At 41.1% G+C, this 17,734-nt stretch overlaps 1 protein-coding gene across 1 annotated transcript; it reads left to right on the plus strand.

Moving 5' to 3' along the window:
• Positions 1-9,458: 9,458 nt before the first annotated feature.
• On the plus strand, positions 9,459-11,052 carry LOC110674222 (lipase 3-like). The gene is made up of 2 exons (XM_021838378.1): positions 9,459-9,719; positions 9,786-11,052. The coding sequence occupies exons 1-2, from the start codon at positions 9,486-9,488 to the stop codon at positions 10,875-10,877; spliced, it is 1,326 nt and encodes a 441-aa protein (XP_021694070.1). The 5' UTR covers positions 9,459-9,485; the 3' UTR covers positions 10,878-11,052.
• The last annotated feature ends 6,682 nt before the right edge of the window (positions 11,053-17,734 follow it).

Genomic DNA, 17,734 nt, shown 5'->3' on the forward strand with positions numbered 1-17,734 from the left:
TGCATAACGGCGACCTTGCGTGTCCAAGCCGATTCAGGTATTTCTTGATCTGGAACGTGGACAACATTGGATGACGCCTCCCACTTTCTTATCACTACGCCTATCTCACTCTTTCTTTTCTTCTTTGGGGCCCTTCGCACTGCAGCACCATCTTCACCGACCGCTAAAACTTCCCTTTCTCTTCTGGCCAGGGGGAGGCGATGCTTCCTTTACCTTTCTTCTCCTTCGGCTACATACTCTCGTAGATCTCCTGCCTGTCCCGTGCGCCCCCCGAGTATGGTCACGGACTCGAGGCTTCAGTGATCCGAGGAATCACTGGATAGCCTGGGTTTCCAAGCGCACTCGGTTGTCGTACTAGGCACAGGGCCGAGAAACCCCTGTGCCCAGTACGATAACCGAGTGCGCTACATACTGGGGAGACGAGATCTACATGGATGTCCAGTTTCTCAATCACTTCCTCTCTCCTTTCTTTCAAACTATTTTTCCAATTAAATTTCACCACTTGAACTTCTCCGAACTTCCTATATTGGTTTCAAGCACGACTGCTATCTTTGAAGATCACCAGGCTTATGAAGTGTCGCGCTGGTGTCGTTGACCCCGAACCTTTGGCCGTTCACCCATGTCCATTTCCACCTGAATTGCTTCCAAAGATTCAATCAGGATTTCCTCCAGAGATCATATCAGGAAATCCTTGATATGGGATATCATAAGGAATACTTTTAGGGATTCTTACAGGAGTTCCATCAGAAATTCCATCAGGAGTTCCTTCAGCGATAGCAACTGGAACTTCTCCAGGGATTCCATCAGGAATACCTCTAGCAATGCCATTAGAAGTTTCTCCAGCGATTCCATCAGCAGTTCCTTCAGAGATTCCACCTGGAATTTCTTCCAGAGATTCTAACAGGGGTTTCTCTAGAGATTCCATCACTAGTTATTCTATGAATTTCATCAGAAATTCCTCCATTGATCCCATCAGGAACTCTTTCAATAATATATTTAGGATTTCCTCCAAGGATTTCACCAGGAGTTCCTCCAGGGATGCCATAAAGAGTTTCTTCTGAGATTTCACCCGAAATTCCCCAAAAGATTCTATCAGGAGTTCCTCTATATATCCTCCAACAATATCTTTATATTCCTCCAAGGATTCCATCAGGAGTTCCTCTAGGGATTCTATCAGGAATTCCAATAGGGATTCTATTAGAAGTACCTTTAGGGCTACCAATAGAGTTCTTCTGAGGATTTTATCAGGAGTTTCTCCAGAAATTCCACCAAGGGTTCCTTCAGAGATTCCAGCTAGCATTTCTTCCGAGATTCTATTAGGACTTCCTCCAGAGTTTATATCAGGAGGTCACCTAAGAATTCCATCAGGATCTTCTAGGTATATAATAAGAAATTTCTCTAGGAATTTTATCAAGAATTCCTCCAGGGATTTCATCAGGAGTTCCTATAGTGATTCCATAGGGAGTTCTTCAAGGGATTTCATCAGGATTTCCTCCAATGATTTTATCTGGAATTCCTGCAAGAATATCTTTAGTAATTCGTACAAGGGTTCCACCAGGAATTCCTCCGGATTCCGTCAACAATTCCTTCAGGAATCATCATTAAATTCTTCAGAAATTTTAACAGGAGTTCCCTTAGAGATTCCATCAGGAGTTCCTCTAGAGATTGTATCAGAAGTTTCTTCAGAGATTTCACCTGGATCCTCGAGGGATTGCATCAGAAGTTTCTTCTAGGGATAACATCAGGATCTCTTCTGTGAATTACATCAGGAGTTCTTTTGGGGATTTCAAGAAGAGTTCCTTCAGGGGTTTCATAAGCATTTTCTTTAGGCATTCCACCAGGAGTTTCTATAGGGATTCCATCAGGAGTTCCCCTGAGTCTTTCAATAGAAGTTCCCAAGGATTTCCATCAGGAGTTCTTCTAAGGATTTTATCAGGAGTTCCAATAGGGATTCAATTAGGAATTCTTACAGGGCAAAACAACAGAAGTCGTTTTTGGCATTTCAACACGAGTTACCAAGGGATTGCATCAGGAGTTCTTCTAAGGACTTTATCAGGAGTTTCTCTAGGGTTTCCAGTAGGAGTTTCTTGAGAGATTCCACCAGGAATTTCTACAGGAATTCTATCAAGAGTTTCTCTAATCATATCAGGAATTCTTCTAAAGGTTCCTTTAGGAATCCCTCTAGGGTTGTTCTGGGTTAATTTATTATGATTTTTCTTCGAAATTTATTAGGAGATACTACCTGAACTTCTAGAGAATACAACGATTCTCGAAGATTATCAGGATTTTCTCGAGAGATTTTATCAGGAATTTCTTATAAGTATTCCATTATCGGCATTACTCAAGAGATTCCTTCCGGAATTTCTCAAAGGATTCCTCGCGGAATAAATCATGGGGCTCCTCCCGGATTTCCTTAAGAAATCAATCCCAGAAATCCAAAAGGGATTTCTCTGGATTTTTCAAGGAATTTCTTGTGGAATAACTTCAGGGCTTCTTGGGGGTGTTCAGGAACCCTCCAGCGATATTACCACAAAAATTTATTATAATAGTTTTACCTGTCATTTGGGAATCTACCAGTATATCATCCAGTGACTCCATCGGGAATTCCTCCTGGGATTCAAAACAGGAATTCCTTCAGGGATTGTCGATTATTTGAAAAATTGGTTTACAATTGCATGTAATGCATATAAATGTGGAAATTTCGAATAGTGCAGCGGGTGAGAGCCACCCACCACCACCGATGGTGTACCGATGAAAGAGAGGATGCGCCACGGTGTCGCCGTCTGACGATGACGGTTGTATTCTTGTAACTTTATCTCGTAAGTTAAGTCATTCTACTATCAGTGCATTACACAGTGAAGTAAATTCAGATACTTTGCCGCGTATACCACACAGATGTGGGTATGTAAAAGAAACATTCTATACCTACTTTGTCACGCCATGCATCTGATATCCAAACAACCAAAACAAACTCGCCAGCTGTCACTTGGCATTTCAAAATGGCGGAATGGGAAATCTGACACATTGGGCTACCTCCCTTCTACATACCTTGGTTTAGACTGCGAAATGATGATCCCATGTGCTTTGGGCTAATCGAGTTCAGTTCGCCTTCGAGCGTCGGGGTCTCTCAAGGGGCAGCTTGTGGCTTGAAAGGCCCATCTAGCGAATAGGGAGTCGTGGGTTCGATCCCCACCGGAGCACGTGGTTTCTTTTCGCAGTTTCAATTTCAATTTGTACATTTGACACATGTTTACATGTAAACTTCAAAACGTTAAAACCTTATGACAGCAAGTTTCCTTAGGCGGGAATTGCCTACACTCAGAAATAAAAATAGTCACAGAATTACTAAAGTTTCTGCATTAATGACTATTTTCTATCTGTCTCTCTTTCATTCTGCTGTGAGTTTTCACACTAACTGTCATTTCGACTGGGTTGAAGCTTAGCGATGCTTCAACCCAGGTGAATTGACGAATAGGAATAAAATTCCCTGCAGGATGAAAGAGAGGCAAATAGAAAATAGTCATAAATTACTTAAATTTAGTCATTCTGTGACTACCCGTGTTTCTGAGTGTACATGATCATTAATTAACTGTGTAATGACTATCACAGGGCTGCCCAATGTACGGCCCGCGGGCCGCATCCGGCCCGCGACCTCATTGCGGCCCGCGTAGGGTTCGAAGATTCTTCTCATATTTGGCCCGTTGACTATTCTACCAACCTGAAGTTAGACAATACCAAGACTATTTCATTTTCAGCCAATATTTTAGCTTGGTAATTATTTGATTAGTTTTTTTTTAATCTTCTTAAATGCTTAATTTTTGTGAATGATTCAAAGTTTAAATCTCAAATCCTATGTGTTTTAACAATATTTCTACCATGACTTTCTACGGAATTAAAAAAATGCAGGCTAAAAAAACGTATAGACAAAAGGCTATATTCTCACAGAATATTGGAAATAATATTTACCAACACCTGGGCGTTATTCACGCAGAATTCTGGACAGGATTGTAAAAAATGAAGAAGAATTCTGGCCACAACTTTCACGGGTAACAAATGGACAATTGGATAACAATTGGAAAGATTCTCACAGAATTTTAACCAAGATTTCATAGACTTCAGGTAGAATTTTCAACGAATACAGCATAGGTTTCTTCTGAAATACTTTTTAGCACTTTCAAGGATTCCAAGGTTGCATTCGAAATGATTATTGAGTGAGATTCTGAAGGAATTCTAGGCACGTTTTTTGTTAAATTATGGACACTTTGATCAATATTTTCGTAAAAGCTTGATTAGGATTTTAGCTCATTTCGGGTCCTGCCAATAATACAAAGTCGAATAATCCAAAATTTCTGGGGTCAAAATTCTGTAGCTACAGGAGTATTATATAATTTTGAAAAAAAATTACAATATCCAGCAGAAAGCTTATTGGCAATTATCTGTTTATTGATTTCTTCAAATGAAGTTTACTTCATTCACTGATTTTTGTCAGATTTCATGAACATTATTTATTGACTTTTGTCAGATTTCATGCGAATATTAGTACCGTAATCCGGGGTAACATTGATCAGCGGAGAAACATTGATCAGTATGACCCTCCTCGTAAAAAGTTCGAATCATAATTTATTTATAGAATATTTTCAAAGCATGAATAGTGCCTCTCCTTCTTACATTCATCAGCTAATATTAATTGAGATTTTTGCGAAAATCGCGTTTCTTTTATGCGTAAATTTGACAACTTTTTGAATCAATTAATTTAAATAAGTTTATTCAATTTAGTAACATTAACGAACTACTATCAAGAATTCAGAATTTCCTTAGGAAATTGCCTACCTTTAGGCGTATTACGCGGTTCAAAGTGATATTGTTTTTGAAATAACTCAAAAAGCATATGACTTGTAAGAGTTTGGTCTTCATAATCGGCTTCAGGGGCCATGATTTAAGTAAATAACGACATTTTCAACATTACCGAATGTTGTTTACATGGGTGATCAATGTTACCCCATATCAGCTTAATCAAAAAATCACTTAAAATATTTCTTTAAACTTAGATAAATATTTTCAAAACTCAACACGAGCGGTGGGTGCCAGTACTTGTTTTAGAAATATAAAACTTGCCACATTTGCCTTTTCAAATGAACAGTTTAAGAAATATCCCAAAAACTGATCAATGTTACCCCGGTTTACGGTACGTTAAAAAAGGTGGCCCGCGACACAAAATTGTTTCTGCTGTTTGGCCCGCGATTCAAAAAGGTTGGGCAGGCCTGGACTATCATATTAATTTACATAAATCATTAAAATCTGATATTCAACATTATAAATAAAGAGGTTTCCACCATTTCTTATGTACCGGAAGTGGCCACTCGGACGTAATGCCCTACAGAACAGGCTATATTTTTCATGGATACTAGACCGTTCCAATTCTCGAAAACTAGAGCTCAAACATAACAGTTCACTAGAATGCATTCAAATAAGCTAGGCACAGATGTTTAGATACACATTGGCTACTTTATTGTTAATTTGAGGCGTCCCGGGGACCCGAAAATGGTCATTAGCAGGGTTATCCACGCATGGTTATCCAATTCAATCGTTTCTCAAAAGGTTTACGCTGATGCGTTTTTCTTTTTTTTTTTTTCTTCTTTCATAGCCGATTCCGGCAATTATCTGTGACTTGAAATTGACCTACCTATAGGGGCACAGAAGCACAGTACCCTTTTCATCCGAACTGACCCAGTGATCCACCGTAATAAGTTACTAATCACTCCAACCACAGGAATAATCTCGAGTTGCTCTGGCCACTTCTAGAAACTAGATGTATATACGAGTATTCTGACGAAAAATAGCAGAAATGCGTCAAGAATTTGCTGAGCGTTGAGAGTTTTAGTTTTTTTTCTTTCACTCAGGCCTATACGGGTTAACGGATGCATCCAAAGTCGATAATCTTCCCGCTTACTTATTGCGTTCCCTATTACAGGGCTTATCGTCAGTTTTACTGATTCCGTGTATACTTCCATTAAGTCTAGTCTAGTTTGTCTCAATTAAACTCATCTCGCATTCCAATCGGAATTCCAACGCACAATGCATTGCACAATTTTGCACTCACATCGCGCAAGTGAATTTCCCATTGACTGTTGCTTTTCCCGGTCTCGATGAATGTGTATGAACCAGTTATATGGTGCGACGCAGTGCATTGAGATGCATTTCGCCAATACAAAACGCATCATCATGATAGCACGCCTACTGGAGAAAGCGTGAGAAAAGCGGCTACCTCCAAAGGTAACTAGATGGCAAATGATCGCTTATTTGAATTCTCAACACAGAATTTTAAGATCAAAATAAATGTTTCATGTTTGGCAGAAATCTTTCCTACAGGTATTAATTTGGTTCAGAATATGAATTCAAAATTAGTATTACCGCGAGATTGCAATTAATTACCAGTTCTACAATACCATCATCATATTATAATACAACAGTAAATGAATGAAACGCGAAACGCCTCTTCGCGGTTCTTGCATCCCGCCCCAAATAGGGATGCGCTCATCTCGCAAAAACGCACGCACACATGCATCTCTAACCGGAAGAGATGCGCTCCGCGAGTTCTCTTCCGGAACTGCGATGCAATTGCCATCAGCTCCCAAAAGGGACGAGTCTGTCCTGCTGCCCTGGGAGCACACAACTAAACGTCCTTCACTTTCTACGGTAAAATCGGTGGCTGATACGCAAAACTTTTGCGTAACTTAAAATGGTTAATTTCATATTAGCGAACAGCGTGCATCCCGGACAAGCTATAACAAATTTACAATTTATTTATGAGATGCGAAATTTATAATAAATTTTAATACAATCAAAAATGCTCCCGGACGGTCAGGATCGCGTGGAGGTTGCTTTGATGGGTACCGCGAATTGCAACGCGCGTCTCGCCTACTGTGTGGGTGGCATTCGCATCGGCGACGCCTATATGATTATGCAGCACGGCACACTGCGATCCTGCTAATTTATCTTGGTGCGAAGACAATTTACATCATTATCGATGCTCTCCAGCTGTCCACATTTGAAGGAATGAGTAAGCCAATTTTCCGTGAAATGTGGTCGAACGGGGGGAGGGTGGAGGGCGCAACCGCACAATCTCAAATCGTTTAATCGCCACTTCTGTATGCGATTTGCATTGAGTGGTGGGAAAGGCGTGAGACGCGAATTCTTCAATTGCATCATTGGCAATCGTGGGATGAAAAAATTAAGTCAATCGGAAATTAAGATAATGGGCAAAACAATCAACAAATTATTTTAATAAGACAATGCGGCGACGCATCCGAACGCCTCATTAATTTCGTCGACTAACGGGCGCCGAGAATCGGTCAAGAGGTCGACCAGCGCTGCTGCATTGTGCATCATCATCATCGTGGATGCAACACAAACAAATTGCATCGTAATCAGCCGATGTCCTTTCCCGCGCCGTTTCTGTCGAGTGCGTGAAAATTGCAATTGCAACTGTACACAATTCATTAAAAACCGAGGACCCATTCAGGGGGAGTAATTATCCTGCCACCCACTCACTCACATCCCGGCGAATCGATACAATTTTATGCGGACATGCGCTGCAGCGATGCATCGGAATTCGTTGGTTGTATTTGCATCTGCTACTTCATTGAGAGATTGCATGAGAGTGTATCAGTATCTTTCTATCTTTCTATCTTCCTATCTTTCTATTTTTCTATCTTTCTATCTTTCTATCTTTCTATCTTTCTATCTTTCTATCTTTCTATCTTTCTATCTTTCTATCTTTCTATCTTTCTATCTTCCTATCTTTCTATTTTTCTATCTTTCTATCTTTCTATCTTTGTATCTTTCTGTCTTTCTATCTTTCTATCTTTCTATCTTTCTATCTTTCTATGTTTCTATCTGTTTATCTTTCTATCTCTATGTTTCTATGTTTCTATCTTTCTATCTTTCTATCTTTCTATCTTTCTATCTTTCTATCTTTCTATCTTTCTATCTTTCTATCTTTCTATCTTTCTATCTTTCTATCTTTCTATCTTTCTATCTTTCTATCTTTCTATCTTTCTATCTTTCTATCTTTCTATCTTTCTATCTTTCTATCTTTCTATCTTTCTATCTTTCTATCTTTCTATGACGGGGTTGGTGGTTTGATGGCTACCGCTTCTGCTTCATATGCAGAAGGTCATGGGTTCAATCCCAGGCCCATCCCTTTCCTCGTACTTTGTAGTTGTATATCTCTCACTTGCTTCTATCTTCCATTCTAAATATATCACACTCAAAAACTATTCGTTCATAGCAAACGCTAGATTCAGTGACGGACAAGAAACCGTTTCCCTAACGCTTCCTACTTCCACGCGCACGCCTTTCTTACGCCTGATATTGTGCTCTGCAAGATAAATCCACGTAATGCGATTATCTGAAAATGTCGATAAACCGTCGCAGTGATAATGAAAATCACCAAATGTTTCAGATTTAGCAAATTTGAAACATTTGTGTCCTTGAAGGACGAAAAAATCCAAGCCTACTTGAATTTTGACGTTGCGTTTGAATTGCGCGCATATCTTCTGCGCGTTACCGCCGCCGCTGGATGTGGATTTAATATAAGCGCCGCAATACATAGGCAGTCTGCTAACCACAAAAGCAAACCTCTCTGCCATGCCTTTCCCCCAATCCATACACTCCCGCATGAACTGGCGTGGATGCAGTGGAATATACGGTCTACGTGGGAGCCAGTTCAATGCATCATCAATTCCTCCCCCTTCCCCTCATTGGTCTACATTCTGACGTGGCAGGTGCCATTGTTGCCTAAAAATAGAAGATCACCAGCACTTATACACTGAGGATGCCTGTTAGTCCCAAGCAGTCATTCGGTTGGTTCCTTGTGTAAGTGCAGCTGATCTGGCGATACTGGAGTGCATCCACGGGCGGCCAATCAAGCTCAAGCTCAAGCTCAAGCTATCTTTCTATCTTTCTATCTTTCTATCTTTCTATCTTTCTATCTTTCTATCTTTCTATCTTTCTATCTTTCTATCTTTCTATCTTTCTATCTTTCTAACTTTCAATCTTTCTATCTTATAGCTAATTCAAATTAAGAACGCCTGATCTAGTTCATAGATTCAGACACCGACAATACTGTGACAAAAGTATATCAACATTGTAAATAGTATCGGAAACATCATTTGCTTACGGCTAATCCTAATTCTATATCGCATGCATATACGGTTCACATGTCACCCCATCTAGGAGATAATCGAAAGTTCATAGATTAATCGGTATGAAATGTACTCCGTAGGTCAATTTTCTTGGCATTTCCTCCCCACTGGAACCGAGCCAGCTTCTCAGGTAAATGTTTCGAGACGACTTCCACCGTTGTAACTCTAAACAATCCTGTACTGTAAAAGGAATCGAAATACGACACATTCAGTATGCTTTCTCTTCACATAGGGCTAAGGAAGGCCCCAGTCAATCTAGATATGAAGTAATCTGTACACATGCCGCAAAATTATTCAACATATCAAAGCACAAGCCAAACTGCCAGACAATGTAAATCGGTTCAGTTTGAGTTGAATCACGATAGGTGGAGAACTGAACATATAGCTAAGATCATCATGAGTTTACCCGGTTGGTGTTCATTGATCGCAACAATTTGTATTTTGTTGCTAGTTGTGTCCGCATCAGATGACCCTTGGCTCCAGATTAACGACGAAGATCCGACTCTGCCCGTTGTTTGTTCAATTTCAACTTTTTCCATTTGAGTTGTATAAACTAACCCGATTTTTTCGTCCATCTAGCCCGATTTGATCAGCAAATACGGATATCAAGTGGAACGTCACACAGCAACCACAGATGATGGCTACGGGTTGACGATGTTCCGTGTTCTATCGCAGCAACCCGTGAACAGCATAAAGCCTCCTGTTCTGATGATGCATGGCATACTGGGCAGCGCAGCCGACTTTGTCGCTCTTGGTCCAAATAAAAGCTTGGCCTACTTGCTCGCCGATAGCGGCTACGATGTGTGGCTTATGAATTCACGAGGCACCTTGTACTCCAGATACCATACGAAGCTTCCGTTGGTTTCCAAGGCATACTGGGACTTCTCCTGGCATGAGATCGGTTACTACGATCTGCCCTCCATCATCGACTACATTCTGGATGTGACGGCCAGCGAAAAGGTGCATTGCATAGGATTCTCACAGGGCACCACTGCCTACTTTGTGCTGACATCTACTCGGCCGGAATACAACGAAAAGGTCGCCCTAATGGTGGCCATGGCTCCTTCCGCTTTTGTCCAACTAATTCGAAGTCCCATCGCCCGAATTATGATCCCAATGGTCGAATGGTTGGCGAAGTTTATGGCTTCGCATGAAGTTTACGGGTGGTTACCGGCCTCTAAAGTTCTTCATGTACTTCGAAATGCAATCTGTCCCCTAAACTATCCGGAAAACATCTGCTCCGAGTTCATGGATCTGCTTGTTGGACCCCATCCGGAGGCGTATGACCCGAAAGTGATAGCCGTTCACAGTGGACACACTCCGGCGGGGGGATCCTTCAATCAGGATGTGCACTATGCGCAAATTGCACGCAGTGGTCTGTTCCAACAGTACGACTTTGGTAGGGAAGGTAACTACCGGAAGTATGGTTCGAAGGATCCGCCAACATACGAGCTGGAACGTTCAACGGCACCGATTGCGCTGTTCTACGGACTGAATGATTGGTTGGTGCATCCTCGGAATGTGGAGAACCTTGCCAAAATTTTACCTCGGGTGGTAGCTGTCAAACCGGTGGCGGATAAGAAGTTCAATCACATTGATTTTCTCCTAGCCAGAAACGTTCGTGAACTGGTGTACGATGAAGTGATTCAGATGATCGAGGGGTATAGCTAAAGCCAGTGGCGGAAATAAGAAGGAGTCCGCGAGGGCCTGGCGATTGCAAAACTTTAAGCATTTATGAAAAAGGAATGACGGGATAGTTTAACTGAATGTTGAATATATATTTTTGCAATTTCTCATCGTAATAGGCTGTTTTTCATCACGCCAATCTGTCATGAAACGGCTTACTTTGCTGCACCCGTCATGCAATGGCCTACTTTCCCGCATTGACGTATGAGTTGCACTCACTGAAAAGCGTTTGGTAATGACTCATAACGCAACGCATTTTAGTTGCGTAATGATTCATTACACAACGCTTTTCAGTGACGTTATGAAGTTCTTGTATGTAGCATGTAATTTATAAAACTATTATTCTTGGAACAAACGGAAAGGTACTCTTAAGATTTATGTAATTATCATTATTAGGACAAAATCTCATAATCTAGCCGCTCTTGTTTTTGATACACTCATTGGAATACTTGAAAGCTTCTTTGTTTCTTGCCTTAGATTTCCCCGGTATGAGACCAGCCAAAGCCTTTTCCGCTGCCGACTCAATATCAATCAGAATCGGGATCGCTCGTTGTTTTGAATAATGATTGTGAGGTAGGTACTGAATGAACATTGGCATAGATCTTGTTTTACAACCCTGTTATGATGGCTGACAATCAAAAGCCTGTTGCAAGAACTCCGAGAATGTAGCACCGGATCGCATATCGAACGTTCTAGTAGGCATGGCACAACTTCGACGCCTCACTCCTGTAGTAACGTCAGAATGGAATGAAAGGTTCTTCGTGGGGCTCCCGCTTGCCAACAACGATTCAGAGCTCCACATTTGGAGATCCTGCCAGGAGTTTGAATAAATTTTCGTGTTCCTGGAGAGCCTGGATTCGTTAACAAGCGGGAGTGTCCACTAGAAAATGTGTTTGTGTCGAGTGTTTTTTTTTAAACCGCGTGTGAAAATACGCGTTCAAAGTGATTGTGGAATGAAGTTTGAATCTGATAAAAATGAAGGCAGATATCTGTAAGTAAACAGCAATGTGGAATTTTCTGTGAATTAGTACGGAATGAGGAGCAAATATGACATGAATATGTGTTAGCCGCTTCACTACTCGTTGAAGCAGCAATGTTTCTCTCTGTTTTTGTTGTTGCTCTTATTGAAAACCGGCATCACCCCAACTGTTTGAGTTGCACGATAAAGGTTTTGAAGTGATAATTTGTTTTGCTTTAGAATTCAAACAGATTGCTTCGATGAAAATATTTGGATGTAAAAAAATGGCAAAAATGTTTCATCTATTTTATCCTATTCAAAGATTACGTTCATCTCAAAGATTGTGATTCATCTATGTTATGAAGTGCGCATCCTGCTTTTCTCAGGGACTTATTTTTCTGCTTAAGTTGAACGAAAAAAGGATATCGTTAAGGCCCAAGTAAAAATGGTGCATAAGTCAAAACTGAAAAAGCAGTTTTCTCCTTTTAAATAGACAAATCGAATAAAACAAAAACGCACAGCTCTTTTATTTGCCAAATAAAAAGGCTGTGTGTTTTTATTTTCATCAATTTGTTGTTTTAAAAGGAGAAAACTGCTTTTTCAGTTCTGACTTTTGTTCCAGTTTTTCTTGCACCTTAAGAACTGATCAGGCAGAAGTCAATTGAACATTTCCGTGCAAAATTTGTATACTAGATTTCGTATAATAAAGTGATTTTGCGAAAGTGAAGTGTTAAAGTTCTATTAATGGGTTTGTTGACTAATAATCAATTTGTATAACTTATCAATTAGTAATTTCAATCGTACAAAAACTCCCGTAAAATTATTCAACTCTGAAAATTTCTATATAATTAATAATAAAACTTCACTTTGGTTGTATGTGATCATTTTATCATGCCTTCTATATCAATAACCATATTTTATTTCTCCTGTTTTCCAATTGAAAAAAAAGGTTCTTTAAAGTAAGATTCAGTGTAAAATGGAAATTAGTGTTGTGCACTTCCGCGTGAAAGGAATAAACCCAGCGCTGAGATGACGTGCCTTATAAAAGAGGTCTTACCAGTTGGAGTTGTCGGACGAGAAAGAGGCTGTTGCTGGGCACTTCTTGGCGGGCTCGCCGATGTTATGTCGAGCGTCTGTCGATATATCTCATGTCGACTTTTCCAAGCTTGTTGACAATTAAGGTGTATACATTCAGCACACTGTACACTGTCAACAAGCACTCTAATGAATGCCACACAAGTGTGTGCAAATGTTTCTAGCAATGGGCGATTTTGAATTGATGTTCCAATTAATCGATTTTTTATGTTGAAACAATATGAAATCCGAGTGCAAGGGATTTGGTCTTATTTTGAGCATTTGTTCTTGTAAATTTGCTTACGAGTGGGAAAGTCCAATCGGTAGAAAAAAATCGATACAAGCAATTCGATTAAATCAACGATGTTTTGGTCAAATTTGCCCAATAGCGCACATGATTGTTTTCTTTCTCATTCGCTCCAGTACATTGTGTATCCAGTAATGTTTACCGAACAAGTTAAGTGTGGAGCATACAGAATCGGTGATTTTTTGTAAATTTTGAGTCTGTAACCGGCGAGATCCAAACTAATCAAACCTTTTGCTAAAATCACTATTATTTCTAAATAAACGTCAAGTTAAAAAATTACAAGATTGAATGCAAAAAAATGTCCTAAACGCGACTGGTGATTGCAATAAAAAAAATGTCCTCAATATGTCTGGAAGATGGTTTGAAAAATTGTGACAACCTACTATGATCAGAATTTTTCAAACATTGCTACGGACGGCCATGTGCAAATTGTTGTACGCAACTCGGTACAAAACTCGATTCTGACAGCATTCGACGTAATTATCCAACACGGAAAGCCTCGTGTGATAATCGTACGACTCGTGCTGTAAAAATCTTCATTCTGCACCTTATTGCGTAAACTATTATAGAAGAGTGCATGGTGACGTTACGAAAAATTCTCCTTCTCTGTCCGTCTTTCATCACGCTCAATTGACTGTCCTGCTCTTTGACATCCACTGCTGGAATTGTTTAGATTTTTTATATGGAGGCGACATTCACTGTTGGAATTGTTGACACTTTTTTATATGCAGTTTCGAGGTTATGTAAGGCGTGCAACGATCTATTGCCTCAATGCCGAACATTGTGCACACTAATGCGCACAAGTTTTTTTTTTCTCAGTAAGACGGATTGAACTTTGTCTACTCGGCGAGCCTCGTTGGATAAATGTACAACTCGTGCGGAAAAAATCGAGTTTTGCAACTTGTTGCATAAATAACTATTTCAATCACGTAGGCTGTGATACAATAGTACCCACGAATGTCACATATTTTCTCGCTCCCATCGGTATCATGCAGTTCTACATTCCGTATTGGAGGAAAGAACAGGAAAGACAGCACATACAATAGCTGACTACAAATGCTGGACGATCCGATCTCACATCAGAATCGCCAACCTGTGTAGGAGCGTGCTACTTTTCAGCACTGATTCTTTTGGTAGGAAAAGAAGGCCGTTATGTTGATCAACTTCTCAATGAAAAGTTGATTGATTTGCAACGGAATTGCAAAAATGTATCTTTTTTACTTCAAATGGTCAGCTGTTTCGATTGTCCTGATTGTTATGTGTTGGGGAAACTTTTGGGGATCTTAACGAGCACGAAACACCACGGTTTGGGATGTAATTCAGAGCTGTACACTGAGGCAAAAAAACTTAATAATTTCTTAAGGAATAATTATGATTTGGCGCCACAACGATTATTGTTGAAATTTGTAAGTTTTACTTATGATTTTGGTGAAGAATTTCAGTAATGAATTTCATAAGTCAATCAATGAAATGCGGTAATAAACGCAATGGTATTAACTCAAATCGTTTTATCAATCGATAATGTTGTTCGCCTTTTATTTCAGGCGTGCTCAAAAATTGACATGTTTTGATAACATGTGATCTGTTAACGATTAACTTGTAGCCAACATCGAAAGCGGAGTTCTTCTAGCGATTGCTATGATAAATATTTCAAGTAATTGTTGTTAAAGAATTCAAAGCTCTCACTTATGAAACTTATGATCCCATTTTCGAAATGTTTAAGCGTGCAATGAAACCATAATTTGGCTGGTTCATAAGTCTTGATTTATGGAAAACCTAAGTATTTTTGCCTCAGTGTAAGCTATGTATTTAATTAGTGTAGTTCATTTTCATCTTATCATATAAACTTACATTGGTCACCCTAGTTATTTTTCGCTGTCCCCAACAATCCAAACAATCGTAGTTCAGCAAACTTGATGGGCAATCTATAAAGTTAAGGGCACAAACTCGCTGTAACCTACGTATAGTATACAGAATAATAACTACTTACTAAATCAATTCTCGATTCGACACTTAACCCCTAGTTTTCGGCCTAACAGATTCACTGTCGTTAATCTACCTGCCAAAGCAATTTGGGATTAATCAAATATTCTTCGCTTTTGCCTAATTACTTACAATAATTATCGGTTTAAGACGATTTAATTCTTGTATTATAAAGCTCCCACAGATCATAACCATCTAACTTCTACACATCTGGATATATCAGTATTTCTGCTCATCATTCCAATTGACGTTATCGTCTACGTCTCCTACTATGACAGAATATAGCTGTCAGGCTCTCTGTCATTCGCAGTCTTCATTCGAGGGGTATTGAACGGTACTATTGGTCGCAAGGGGTTGGTGCGAATTACCGTAACAGTTCCCCGACCCGTAAGGCTGATCAGGGATCTCCGATCCAGCTTTACCTTCAGCTATATCCAACCGCGCCAATTTTGCGACTGGTCTATGAACCATTCCGTTAACAGTCTGCACTACCGCATCACGTACTCGCCCGTCACGTCCTACGACGATCTTGGCGACTCGTCCCCGTATCCATCCATTCCGTGTCTTCTCCTCTATGATGATAACCAAATCTCCAACCTCGATTGGTTTCACCTCCTCGAACCATTTAGTACGACGGGCGATGGTCGGAAGATACTCTCGTACCCATCGCCGCCAGAACTGGTCTACCATAGTCCGGCATAGATTCCAGTCACTACGACTAGCTTGATTCGGGTTCAGCAATGTCTTTGGAGTCTGTGTTGTACCGCTAGAGCTGAGGAGAAGGAAATGGTTCGGCGTTAGAGCTTCCTGCTGTGCCGTTTCCAAGGGAATATACGTTAACGGTCTCGAATTCACGACACTCTCAGCTTCCACTAAGACCGTCGCCAGCGTTTCTTCGTTCGGTATACGCGAGGTGTGCATCGCCGCAAGTGCAGTTTTCACCGAACGCACAAGGCGTTCCCAGACCCCACCCATGTGGGGCGCTCCCGGAGGGTTGAACAACCACTTCGTATTAGCGTTAGTAAACGTTTCCGCTAGCTGACGATCGATTTTATTCATCTCGAGCCTCAAATCATTGCTTGATCCCACGAAGTTCGTGCCCCTATCACTCCGTATCTCTACAGGCGCTCCCCTGCGTCCGATGAAACGCCTGAACGCCATCTTACAAGACTCAGCGGAGAGTGTGTGGACAATCTCAAGGTGTACTGCTCGAGTAGTCATGCACGTAAACAGCGCGACCCAACGTTTGACAGTGCTACGGTGTACTCTCACTGCGATCGGTCCAAAGTAATCTACGCCTACATACGAAAATGGTCGTACGTAAGCTTGAAGTCTGGCCGCTGGCAGTGGTGCCATTCGGGGTATAACTGGTATAGGTTTCTTTATCTTGCACACTGTACAATCTTTTGCTACCTTGCGTACAAGCGACCTGAGCTGAGCGATGTGAAAGCGTTGTCTTATCTCATTAACGATGGTCTCACCATTTGCGTGAAGGTACCTTCTGTGATACCAATCGATAAGCAGTCGCGTCCCTGGATGCTCCTTTGGCAGAATGGTAGGAAATTTGGTATCGTATGCGACAAATGTTGCAGCAGCGATCCTACTGTCTGAGCGAATGATTCCAGACTCGTCCAAAAATGGTGACAACTTGCGGATTGTACTGCTTTTCTCTAGCCGCAGTTGCTCGCTTAACTGCTTACCCATGTTATGCGAAAGAGTCTCCAATTCGTCTGCATAGTTCTCTCTCTGGATCCAACGGTAGATTGTGGCCTCAGCCTTGCTCAGCTCTTCTTGTGAAAGTGGTCCGGTCATACAAGATCGATTGGTCACCTTTCGTTGCAAGTTCAGCGAGTATCGATGAACAAATCCTAATGCTCGCACCAAACGCGTCCAGCTTGAAAAGCGCTCCCATTTCACGAATTGTGGAATTACCGCTTTGTAATGCACCATGCACGTCCGTAGTTCTTCTTCGGTCTTCTCGTGGGACAAGTGGGTGCTTGGTTCCCATTGGTCTTCAGGCAGATACAGATCTTCCTCTCCCCGAAACCACCGGCTTTTCGGAGATAGTCGGGGGCCTTTCCCCCACTTGGTCGCCTCATCCGCCACGTTTTTCTTTGTAGATGTTCAGTGCCACTGTTTAGGTTTTGACCTGGACAAAATCTCACCCACCCTGCAAGCAACGAACTGCTTATAGTTGCGATGGTCTGAGTTGATCCAGGCAAGAACCGTCTTTGAATCGCTCCAGAAAAAAACCTTCTGTATATTCAAAGAATGTCCATTGAGTACAGTTTGAGAGAAGCGGACACCGATAACAGCGGCCTTTCGGCCGAGCAAGGCGAACACGTTGTTCCAGTCGCGGTATAGACTGGGCCTTGAGCGGAGCAACTTTTGATTTTCCTCCCACCAACGCTACTCGTATTCCGTCAGGAAACACCGTTCGCAGGTATCCAACGCAGGCGTATGCTTCTTCACTTGCGTCAACGTAGACATGCAGTTGCAGCGATGAAATGTCGTTAATCG

This window comes from Aedes aegypti, chromosome 1 (assembly GCF_002204515.2).
Source record: "Aedes aegypti strain LVP_AGWG chromosome 1, AaegL5.0 Primary Assembly, whole genome shotgun sequence".
Lineage (NCBI taxonomy): Eukaryota > Metazoa > Arthropoda > Insecta > Diptera > Culicidae > Aedes > Aedes aegypti.